The sequence below is a fragment of the Melitaea cinxia genome, chromosome 14 (assembly GCF_905220565.1).
Source record: "Melitaea cinxia chromosome 14, ilMelCinx1.1, whole genome shotgun sequence".
NCBI classification, from domain to species: domain Eukaryota; kingdom Metazoa; phylum Arthropoda; class Insecta; order Lepidoptera; family Nymphalidae; genus Melitaea; species Melitaea cinxia.
The window spans coordinates 8,748,440-8,761,585 of record NC_059407.1 but is presented as its reverse complement, the minus strand read 5'-3'; the positions used below and the strand labels follow the sequence as shown (position 1 = coordinate 8,761,585).

The 13,146-nt window shown below is 32.6% G+C and overlaps 1 protein-coding gene across 1 annotated transcript in view; it reads left to right on the top strand.

The window, feature by feature from the left end:
- Positions 1-13,146, top strand: part of LOC123659723 (BAI1-associated protein 3) — a 99,831-nt gene that overhangs the window by 60,300 nt on the left and 26,385 nt on the right. Inside the window, exons 15-16 of the mRNA XM_045594904.1 lie at positions 7,397-7,479; positions 8,576-8,639. Of these exons, the coding sequence (XP_045450860.1) occupies positions 7,397-7,479; positions 8,576-8,639 (147 nt within the window). The remainder of the gene's footprint in view (positions 1-7,396; positions 7,480-8,575; positions 8,640-13,146) is intronic.

The following is a 13,146-nucleotide window of genomic DNA, read 5'->3' as shown; positions in this document are numbered from 1 at the left end:
TTTGAGTTTTCCTTTTATTGACATACTTCTCAAGTCCCAGGGTTACAAGTAAACCCTTAATATTGAATCACGGTGTAATCTGTGATACTATATATACACTATACATATACTCTTGTCACTTGCGAGAACTGACAACAAAACCAAGTTCGAACAGTACAAAGTTAATTGTTATTGGCCATTGTTTATTTAATTTTCGACTAAACTGTCAGCTACATAATACAATTATCAGCTATATTCTAAACTCCGAGACCCTAGAAGGGAAGGCTAAGCTCCTTGTATTTATTATAACATTTATTTTATTGTTACCTTTTGTATCGCATAGTGTATTGTTATAATTTTTAAACATTCAATTTATCAATTCAAGATGCAAAAGAAATTTTTTAAACTATTACCGAGTAAGAAAAAGAAATAGTATCTCTATTTAATTTTGTTTTTCGTGTATTTATTTTTGAATGAAATACGTCCTCAGGCTAAGATCGCGTTAAGTACCCAGTTGTTGTTACAAACGTGTAACAATAATCTTAACAAATTTGTTTGGGAAAATTGTTCATATTATTAATTGTTCTTTGATGGATATAAATGTCTTACTAGATTTTTCTATTTTTTATTATATGTCACAAAAAAGGAAAAGTTGTAGTTTTAAATAGTTGTAATTTGTAGTAATGTAGACAACACTGGCAGTTTTACCTTAGTTAGGTTAAACCTAAAATTACAAGTAAAAACAGGAATATAAACTCTTATTGTCAACAGTTCTTTAATACCTAATTCAATTGTTAACATATTTGAAAACGTATGTTTTATTTATAAACATCATTGCGTTCTCTCATGGGCAAATGACAGCTCCATTTTCACATCATGACCTTATTTTTCTTGCCTACAAAGTACGCCTACCTAGGGTTAGGGGTAAAGTACTTTTTCAGCGTGCCTTTAAACATATGGACGTAGAACGCTTGAGAGAGCATATTAAGAACACAGACTGTCAACTGTACTCGCAACGGACAACGTCGATGACATGGTCGTCTCATTTACTGCTGAAGTGATTAAAATATATGATATACTCGCGCATGTAAAACCTGTGCGAATCAAACATGCACCTGCTCCCTAGCGTGACACAGCTAAAACAAAAAACAAAAAAATCCAACTCAAGAAAACTTAAATATATATATGCACAAACCCTTCTTCTGCCTATCCTTGATTATGCTGATGTATGCTATCTGGATGTGACTGAGAAGCTACTTAAAAAGTTAGAAAGACTCCAAAATCTTGTCATAAGGTTCATTTTTGGCCTGCGAAAATTTGATCCCATCACTCACTTTCGTGCTCAGTTAAAATGTCTTCCCATTCATCTTCGGCGTGATACGCACATCCCTTCTACTCTTTTTAATAATATTCTTCATGATGCAAATGCTCCATCGCATCTTGGATCCCAATTTCACCTACTGCCCTCTCCGACTCGTTCCAGGCGCTCTGGCATAACAACTAAGCTAAACATACCGACACGTAATACAAATTTTAAGCTAAATTCATATTCGGTACGCGCCTCCATACTATGGAAGAAACTCCCAAGAGTTATTCAAACTAGTCCTTCCCTTGTTTCCTTTAAATAAAAATTAAAGAAACACTTGCTTTCACCAGCTAATGTGTAATCATCTGTATAGAATGTGTATGTATTTACTTGTATATTATAGTGAGTATGTATATGTTTATGTATATGTATATTTGTATTTCACTAGGTATCTTTATATGTATTTGTTAGTATGTAGTATGTTACTTTTTTAAATCTATATGTATATATATATATATATATATATATATATATATACTAGCGGTGCCCGCGGCTTCGCCCGCGTTGAAATTAGGGTGTCACAAAGTTTTCCCGGCAAACTTCCAGTGAAACTCTCATCAAAATCGGCTTAGCCGTTCCGTAAACCTTCCTCTTGCCAATGGTGGAGCCCTCTCTCCAATGGTGAAACCGCATGAAAATCCGTTCAGTAGATTTTGAGCGAATCGATCACATACACTTTTGGGGACTTTGTTTATAATACACTAACTGTTGCCCGCGATTACGTCTGCGTGGTTATGCAGATATGCATTACTATTAAGAAGTTTAACGCAAATTATTTTTTTATTTCAGTCACTTGAAATGCTTATCAAACTGAGTAACTTTTTAAAAGGCACAATTTAGTATAATTTAATATTTATTTTTATAAAACCTCTGTATACACCACATTTTTTGTTCTATTTTCAGGCTGTATATGTTTCATACAAACTATCAACCCCAATTAAACCCCCTTAGAGGTGGAATATCGTAAAATCCGTTCTTAGCGGACGTCTGCTAACTATAATCTACCTCCCTGCCAAATTTTATCTTTGTCCAACCTGGATAGATAGACCCATCCAGCGGTTTTTGAGTTCTCGTGATGAGTGAGTTAGTGACCTTTCTCTTTTATTTATATATAGATTACGATGCATTATTTGGACACCTCCTCACCATCTATAGAGCATACATTTTAAATTTCAAGTCTCTTACTTCAAAAACATAGGACTTTCATACAAACTTCCGACCCCCGTTTTACCCCATTAAGGGTCGAATTTCGTAAAATTCGTTCTTAGCGGATGTCTACGCCCTATAAGGAGCCTTTCTGCCAAATTTCAAGGTTGTAACTGTTATAGTTTCGGAGATTTCGTGATCAGTGATCCAACCAACTATCCCCCGTTTTAACCCTAAAAAGGGGTTGATTTCTAAAGATACATTATTTGGACACCTTCTCATCATCTATAGAACATACATTTTAAATTTCAAGTCTCTTACTTCAAAATCATAGGACGTTCATACAAACCTGCAACCCCCATTTCACCCCCTTAGGGGTTGAGTTTCGTAAAATCCGTTCTTAGCGGATGCCTACGTCTTATAAGGAGCCTACCTGCCAAATTTCAAGTTTGTAGGTGTTATAGTTTCGGAGATTTCGTGATGAATGACCTTTCGCGTTTATATATATATATAGATTATATATATATATATAGATATATATATATATATATGTATTATTATCTTTTATTTATTAATTTTTTGGTGTTTTCTTAATAAATACTTCTTGCACTGTTTGTCTCACTATATGAAACACTTACTCATGACCATGGGTTGACTGGAAGAAATCTCTTTTAGAGATAAGTCCACCTTTGCCATAAACCTTACTATTATTTTATGTTTCTATATGTATTTTTGAGTGCAATAAAGTATATACAGGGTGTCCCAGAAATCAACGTCAAGCCGGCAATGGGCGATAGGCCAATTGATGGTGGTTATCAGAAAAATAAGAAAAAAAATATTTATGAATAATTTAAAAAAATAATGGCTTTTTAAAAAAAATCAAGAAATTGACACCCTGTGACAGTCTTTCAAGCTTTGTGACTAGAAACCTTGACTATGCTTTGTTTTTTTTTGTGTAACGGGTCCCTGAATAACTGTTTTATTAATTGTAATCTAAAATTAATACTAAAATGCCTCAGCTTTAGAAAAACATCATTTTATTGCGCAACCATTACGCAAAAAAGATAACAACATCTATCTTTATGTGACTGTCTTGTAAAAAAAATGTACTACGCTCTTTTGGCAAGTGGCTTTAAAAGATGGCGCATTTAGTCTGGATTCTAAAATGGTACTACATTTAGTAGTTTAAACCTAAGATTCGGTAGAAAAAAAAATGTAAACCAAATGAAAGTTAATTATTTTTATCACTCAAATTGCTATGGACCGCGTTTGAGTACGAATGCTATAATATAGTGACCCTATTGTGCCGTGTGTGAGCGAGACAGACAGTCATAGTATTGTGTCTTGTGTGAGCGAGACAGATAGTGACGCCACCATGATGCATCTGCCATTTTGTGTTATACTTTAGTACGTTACGCTTCTTCGTTTACTACGCATCTTTCTGTATTCGTGTTGATTTCGTACTTACAATTTTGGATTGTTTATTGGACTTGTTTGTGTTGTGATCTGGATTTGTTGTATAAACGTTTCGTTTGACAGTGAGTGTCCGTGATGCCGCATCTGTACACGACTGAGGAATATGCCAACATGCACCTCATTTATGGGGAATGCAGATGCAATGCTACTGCTGCGGCTAGACTCTATCGTGAGAGATATCCAAATCGTGAACGTTATCCGGATCATCGAGTTTTTATAAATGTGCACCGGTTACTCTCAGAGGGTCGATTCCCCAACCAAGTGACTAGTGAGGGAAGACCAAATACTTCTAATGAAGACATGGTCTTGCAAGAAGTCAGTTACGACCCGAGTACCTCAGTCCGTTTAATTGAAGCAAGGACGGGGGTGTCAAAAAGTACAGCACACCGAATTTTAAAGAGAAACGAGTTTCACCCGTACCATGTACAACGAGTACAAAGTCTCCTGCCCCAGGATTACCCTGCAAGGCTTGCATTTTGTCAAATGATGTTGCAAAAGTATAGGGAAGATCCGCAATTTTTAAACAAAATTCTATGGTCCGATGAATCTACCCTAAAAAGAGACGGATACATGAATCTGCATAATCTGCACGAGTGGCATTTGGAAAATCCACACTTAATGCGAGAAGATCGATCTCAGTATCGATTTAAAATAAATATGTGGACCGGCATTTTAAATGGAAAAATTATTGGGCCATTCGAGTTACCAGAAAATTTGACCGGCGAGGTTTATCTGGATTTTATAGAAAACCATTTACCAAATTTACTGGAAGACGTCTCACTTGACATTTACCGAAGCATTTGGTTTCAACAAGATGGCTGCCTAGCACATTATACTCGCTCAGTCAGAGAATTTCTCGATCTAGAATACCGAGGTAGATGGATAGGACGGTCTGGTCCAATTTCGTGGCCAGCCCGTTCACCGGACTTAAATCCAGTCGACTTCTTTTACTGGGGAACGTTAAAAGAAAAAGTATATTCTAAACCACTTCAAAATTTAAACGAATTACGAGAAAAAATTGCGGCAGCTGTTGAAGAGATCAACTCGAAAAGGTACGCTCGTCTTGTAAGCCGCTCTTTTTTAAGAAGATGTAGGGCTTGCATTTCGGCCGAAGGCAAACAATTTGAAAATTTGTTATGAATGAATAAACTTTGATTCCAATAACTGAATTTTATTTCAACCGTATTTTTTTTTTTTTTTTGTCCAAATTTAAGTAACAGTCTTCTAAGTCTAGTGTCACTGTTTCGCTCACACACGGCACAATAGGGTCACTATATTATAGCATTCGTATTCAAACGCGGTCCATAGCAATTTGAGTGATATAAAAATAATTAACTTTCATTTGGTTTACATTTTTTTTCTACCGAATGTTAGGTGTAGTCTTCTAAGTGTACTACCATTTTAGAATCCAGACTAAATGCGCCATCTTTTTACAATACTATGACTGTCTGTCTCGCTCACACACGGCACAATAGGGTCACTATATTATAGCATTCGTACTCAAACGCGGTCCATAGCCATTTGAGTGATAAAAATAATTAACTTTCATTTGGTTTACATTTTTTTTCTACCAAATCTTAGGTGTAAACTACTAAATGTAGTACCATTTTAGAATCCAGACTAAATGCGCCATCTTTTAAAGCCACTTGCCAAAAGAGCGTAGTACATTTTTTTTACAAGACAGTCACATAAAGATAGATGTTGTTATCTTTTTTGCGTAATGGTTGCGCAATAAAATGATGTTTTTCTAAAGCTGAGGCATTTTAGTATTAATTTTAGATTACAATTAATAAAACAGTTATTCAGGGACCCGTTACACAAAAAAAAACAAAGCATAGTCAAGGTTTCTAGTCACAAAGCTTGAAAGACTGTCACAGGGTGTCAATTTCTTGATTTTTTTTAAAAAGCCATTATTTTTTTAAATTATTCATAAATATTTTTTTTCTTATTTTTCTGATAACCACCATCAATTGGCCTATCGCCCATTGCCGGCTTGACGTTGATTTCTGGGACACCCTGTATATATATATATATGGAAACGTAGTACCTCTATAATTTATGGAGGTCTAAGTAAAAACAGTCTTCTGCCCACACGAATAAAGAAACAGACCGCTATCATCAGAAAATCTATCCCACATTCCATGCACGTCTGTCTGACGTAAAATGTATCGCTGTAGAGTATGCTTTATTATAAACGATATTCGTGAAAATAGGATTATTATGGGTACATAATAATCCCATTGGTGTTTCATTTTCAAATAACTGATATTTTAAAATTTATTTTAATCAAATATTAGATCTGAAATAAAAAAAATACATATGTAATTTAATAATAAGATTCCTCCATAGAGATAATATGACTCCCTGCATAGAGAGGTGTCTTTTTTCTCGTGGGCTACGAGACGGAGCGTTTATTTAGACTGACTTTGTCATGATGGTGTTTACCAGCATCAATAGATAATGATGTGCCAATATTGTCCTTGTTGTCATTCTTAATTTACTGACCTATATTCTCGGACATTTCCGTAATAGGTACAATTATTAAGTTTTCGTCACACGATTAGTACAGCATGGTCACACTCAACCTTATGCCCGCTCCGATTAGATGCAATCAGCTTAATGCATGCAATCGGTTAAATAACAACACCACACTCTTGGGACATAAGGGCTCAGAAGCTTTTCATTAATATGAATCACTATAGGTACTTGTTATATTTATTGGAAACAATATTTAAATCATTATACCTATAAAAAATTTTTTGCACACTCACCCCGGGACTTTTTCCTAAACTTTTTTTCAATAAAAGTACCCTGAAAGAGATCGCTACAAGCGATAATGTCGCCTTTGCATAACCATATACTTTGTAATGGTTTAAAATTGTATCTTTTTTATGTGTGCAATAAAGTTTTGATAAATAAATAAATATTTTTATAAATAGCAAATACATTGTTAATCACTTAAAGATACTAACTCTTCCAAACAACCTTTTTGTAGATCTATCAAACATTCTTTCAAATTAAATATGCTCTCAAATATTTCTAAATCAATTCTTTTGTAATAAAAGTGAAGCGTTTTACGTTTTAAATGTGAAATATTTATTTTAAATATCCATTGAATCCTTATTGAATTCTGGAAGATTCTGGTTTGCGATCATCCTATAATAATAAAAAGTTTTAAATTTACATTTGTAAAAATTTATTAACGTTTTACGGACATATTTATTGTTCTCTCTTATCAATAATACTGTAAAAGTACTAACAAACTTCCATTTGATCGCTTTAATAATATATCATCATCATCATCATGATGATGATCTTTAATAATATATATTTATATTATATTCAAAGTAACTTAAAGTAATAAAAACTACTTGTACATGTTGATGCATTTAAAATTTTACATCTGAAAGACTAATATACATACTTTAGATGGTTCGAGCCGCTGATCGATCGATGGCTGGCAGTAACCAAGACCATGGCGTTACAACGAGTACGTGTAGCAGTGGAGCTAGGTATGTACACGAAGACAACCGTTTTCGATTTAATACATTTTTTAAGTTTAGTTAATTCTTCGGTCAGTCTTGAGACCATTTTTTATTATGTTTTTAAAAAGAATTAATTACCAGACTTCGATAAAATTGTCTATCTGTTTACCTTATCTTGTATAAGTACACTAATTTAATATTATTATTGTATACAAACAATACCCTTGCGAATAATTCACACTAAATAAGTAAAAAAATTACCGACCATCAATCATGTTGACGTTGTTTCAAAATTAAAGACGTCATATATATGTATACGATTTTAATAGTTAATTAATTTACAAAAACAAAAGCATTAATAAATTTTTTAGTTGTGCCGGTAGAGCAAGCATCGTTTCATCGTTGATAATATTTTCGGAATAGCTTATTAGCCGCCCTCTGAAAATAAACTGTTACTGTTATTACTAAAGATAATATTGTCTTTGGATAAATTAACATTCAGATACACTCAAAAATATCGAAGTCTTGATTGAAATTAATAACTATTTACCTACTTCGAAAGCTACCTCAAAGACAGAAACTTAAGACAACTCTTTATAACTTTATAATGCAATATTTAATTTGCAACAAAAAAGAATATATTTAAAAATGATAAGAAAAGTAAAAATTAGTTTGAAGCAAAAGGGCCATGACTAATTGTTGAGGGCGAAGGCAAAAGTTCACACCCGAGCCAGGTCGCCATTTAGATAAGCATCGGATTCTAAACGGTGGCGTAACACGAACGCTTTTATTGGTCGCGACAAATAAAAGATTGGTTCAGATGTTTGTTATGGTTACTCAGATAGCACACAAAAACTTTGTATTTCGTTACATTTATAAATGATCGCTTTGTATCCATTAAACGTAGAAACTAAATTCAGTAAAATAACAGTAATATTGTATATTTTTATTTGATGATTTTATTGAATATGATTTTGTTGATTATAACCTTATTTGTATATTGCGCATCTATTGAAATGTGTGTAACGCCTAGTAAATAACAGCTTACATAAATGTTACTGAATATATTATAAATTTTTCGGGTATTAACAGATATTTGTTTGCTTATTTGCTTTAATCTCAGATCGCTCAGTTGAAGGAGAGCATATTGTCAAACACAGCACCTCTTCAGTTGATACAGCAGCTTGGTAAGTTTGTCTTATACTTAAACACCCGTGATTCAAACAGTTTCAAGTGATACAATTGTACGATATCTTTGCTATATTTTAGGTACAAAAAGGCTTGAAAAGTGCCGTGTAGTGCACCCGAGGGATTAAATGGGGTGACAATGAAAATGCGTAAAATACGCCAGTTGCAGTAACGTAAATTAGGTTAATAGTCTATAAGCAAACTATAGCTTAGTTTCATATCAATTTAGAACATGTATTTAGAAAAAAATCAAGTATTAATTTTTTTAATTAATCATATATGAAGTACAGATACAATTAGTTCTATTACATATCTATATTTATTGTATTTAAATTATTTACTTATTTACGCCACGCCTACAATTCATTCGAATTTAAAGTATTATTATATTTTATTACGACTTTTTCATAGCACTTTCAGTTATTGTCACAGAAAAAAAATTGAAAACATAAATAAATATAACATATATAACCCATAAATAATAACTAGTAAATGCATGTTTATACGTTTCAATTCATCTTACATATATATTGTATTCATCATGACTTTTAAATACATAATAAACTTCTTATCTACATCGATCCTTGACTAAATTATTTAGGATGTATTGTAAAAGTTAATATAATTGTGGAATTCAATTATATAATTTACACAATGGTACTCAGTCAGTATAGTGAAGCACACTATGGAATCGGGATTCAGCCTGTAATATCCCACTGCTGGGCATAGATCTCTTTTTCTATTTAGGAGAAGGATTGGAGATTAATCCACCACGCTGCTCCACGTCACGGATTGGCGGTAATATTCCGGCGGCGCTGGTCGGCGGACAAATTGTGGTATTATGATAACAACCGGAACCGACAGCTTAACGTACTCTCCAAGGCACGGTGAGAAGACCCGAAATCACAGACATCGAATCCGAAAGAAATATTTTTACAAATACAAATATCCATCCCGAGTGGGAATTGAACCCTCAAACTGCCGGTGTTTAGGTACTTACACGTAACTGTACAAGAGCGGTTGGATCTTACCTGTGTTGCTACACTATGGCATGGACCCCATAAAATTTTATTTATACTTAGAACTTAAAAATCGTTATAATAATTGTATCTTATCACGGTACCAAACTAGGGACATCCCCTTTCCAACAAAAAAAGAATTATCAAAATCGGTACATCCAGTAGAAAGTTATGCGGTATAATACAACGCAGGTCGACGAAAAAAGCGTCAAGTAAAAACGCATTATTAGATATAACTCGAAAAGTAGTTGTTAGATCTCAAATAAATTTAAATGGGACCAATTGGCACACACCACCTTTCGATTAAAACAAAATTTGTCGAAATAGGTCTACCCGGTCAAAAGTAATGATGTAACATACATAAAAAAAAAAAAAAATACAGTCGAATTGAGAACCTCCTCCTTTTTTGGAAGTCGGTTAAAAATGTAATTCGTAACTTTGTTACAATAAGGAAAACAATTGTTTCGGAGATTATTACGATAAACTATTCTCTTCATAAAATCTGATTATTTATTACCTACTTACGTACAAATACTTTTTACTTGGAGTGCGTAATGTAGGCTGCATCCTACAGAGACAAAATGTAAATTTTTACGGGCTGAACATTCTAGTATATATTTTTATTTTATTTTTTTCAGTAATATTCAAAAGATATTACGTACATATTGTTAACGATAGAGAAATAAATAACCCATGTTAATCACATGCATATATATTTGACTGGTATACATTAATTTACCACAGTGCAGCTTGGGATTTGTATGATTCTATTCTCCATTATGTATTTTCATGCAATAACTAATATTTTATAATTACACACATAATCTTATTTAAATTTTAAATCTTTAGCGTAGTTGATATTCAATGTAACGTATTGAGCATGTTCCCTTTTGACAACACAATTACTATCTTAAAAATCAATATCTATTGTACATTATTTGCACATGTCATTTTTCTCTCACATATAACAATTTATCTCTAACATATAACGTCATTTAAAAACGACAAATATTGTACGAGTATATACCCCATATATTGTTTTCGTTTAAATAAGGTAGGTACTTCGAAATACAAAATATGTACAAGTAGGTATATGTAAAGATGTTTTTTCCACATAAAAATAAAATACATATAAAAGTATACAGGTGGCATTCAGGAATTTTATGTTTCTTTTGAACGTTCCCGATAGTAAAATACGATGATTTCATCACCGGCGGAAATTTATTCTTTTTTATTATTATTCCATTTTTAACCGACTTCCAAAAAATGAGGAGGTTCTCAATTCGACTGTATTTTTTTTTTTTTTTTTTTTTTATGTATGTTACATCAGAACTTTTGACCGGGTAGACCGATTTCGACAAATTTTGTTTTAATCGAAAGGTGGTGTGTGCCAATTGGTCCCATTTAAATTTATTTGAGATCTAACAACTGCTTTTCGAGTTATATCTAATAATGCGTTTTTACTTGACGCTTTTTTCGTCGACCTACGTTGTATTATACCGCATAACTTTTTACTGGATGTACCGATTTATATATTTTTTTTTTGTTGGAAAGGGGATATCCCTAGTTTGGTACCGTGATAAGAAAACCAGGATCTGATGATGGGATCCCAGAGAAATCGAGGGAAACTCTCGAAAATCTGTAATAACTTTTTACTGAGTGTACCGATTTTGTTAATTTTTAATTTAATCGAAAGCTGATGTTTATTATGTGGTCACATATAAATTTTATTGAGATCTGATAACTACTTTTTGAGTAATCTTTGATAACGCGTAGTTGCTTGACTATTTTTTCGTCGATCTACGTTGTATTACTTGTCGATACAATTGAAGTCGGTTTTTTTTTTTCGTTTGCGAGCAAACACAATTATCATTGTCTAATTTATTCGAACAAATGGGATTGTTTTTGTGTGTGGGTGGGTGCGTGTGTGTGCGTGTGTGCTAAAAAATAATCGATAAGTAAAATATGTTAAAGTACTAATCTATTTTCAATGAATGGAATAATCATACAATCGGACAGTAATTATAAATAACCTTCATGCCGTTTTAAGGGTATTTCGACAGTATAATTTTTAAATATTATATAAAATATTGTATATAATATGAGATACTTTTATTTTAATTTTAATAAAAAATATTAAAACATTTTTGACTGTACTCTTGACATTGTCATAATGAAATATAAAATTAAATAATATTGCTTCAAATTATACATTAATTAACCTACTTCAAAAAAAGGTGGAGGTTTTTATTTCGACTGCATTTTTTATTTATGTTTTGATTAAGGACCGATTTCGATGACTTTTTTTTTAATCGAAGGGTGTCATGTGGTCCAATTTAAATTTAATGGAGATCAGACAAGTAATTTTTGAGTAATCTCAACTAATATTTACTAAACCATTTTATCGTTCACCGTCGCTCGTCGGGATCGGGGTAAGGTCAGCAATACTCTTGCGATGATTCTGCTGTTATAGGCTTCTATATATTACGCTAATCGTTGCCTTTAGATGACTGGTGACCCATACGTTTGTTGATCGATCTAATTGTATAAAAAAATATTTAATGTAATGGTCACCAAGCAATGTTTGTTCAAAACCTATAATAGGTACTTATTTCATACTCATATCTAATGCACATTTCTCAGCATGTACATATATAAACATAGTCACATACATACGTAGTCGGTACATTATAGCTTGAAATAATTAGAATATTGTTAAAGAATAAATTAATATTATATTTTAGGTCTTGCATTATAATTTCTTGTAATTAACTTTTTTCTGATTATATTGATTGCTTGGTAAGAGGTTTATTATTAATTAACTACTACGAAAAAAGTTTTAAATTACACTATTATTTTCAGATTGATGAGCAGTATCTACTCGCGTATTAAATTATTGAATGAAATCATTCTCATAAACCTATAAAAATAATAAAATTTTCAACTACAACACAATTTGTCTATTAACAAAATAACGCATACTTTAAATTCTGAATCACTAATAGTCTAAGATCCGAACTAGACGTGATCTTCACCCATCTGCTTAATGGATACAAATTAAATAATTATTTTCTTTAGTATGGTAAAGATAAACTGTGAGAGGATTGGCTGAAAAATTCCTGACTAGACTATATTATATACTCTAGGGTTCCGATTCCTTATTGTGATAAAGTTAGTAATTTGGGGCTCATTATGAACTGCAATTTACCCTGGGTAGCTCATATCAGCGAAGTTAGCAGAAGAATACACTACGCATTCCACTCTCTCAAGCGTCTCCATATTTTCTTCCATTTCAAACCAAAATTATGCTTGCATAAACCTTTCTGCTACCTATGCTTGATTATGCTGATATATGCTATCTAGATGTGACTGAGAAGCTACTTAGAAAGTGAGAGCGACTCCAAAATCTTGCCATAAGATTCGTTTTTGGCCTGCGAAAAATTTATCGCCTCTCACTTTCGTGCTCAGTTAAAAAGGCTCCCTATTC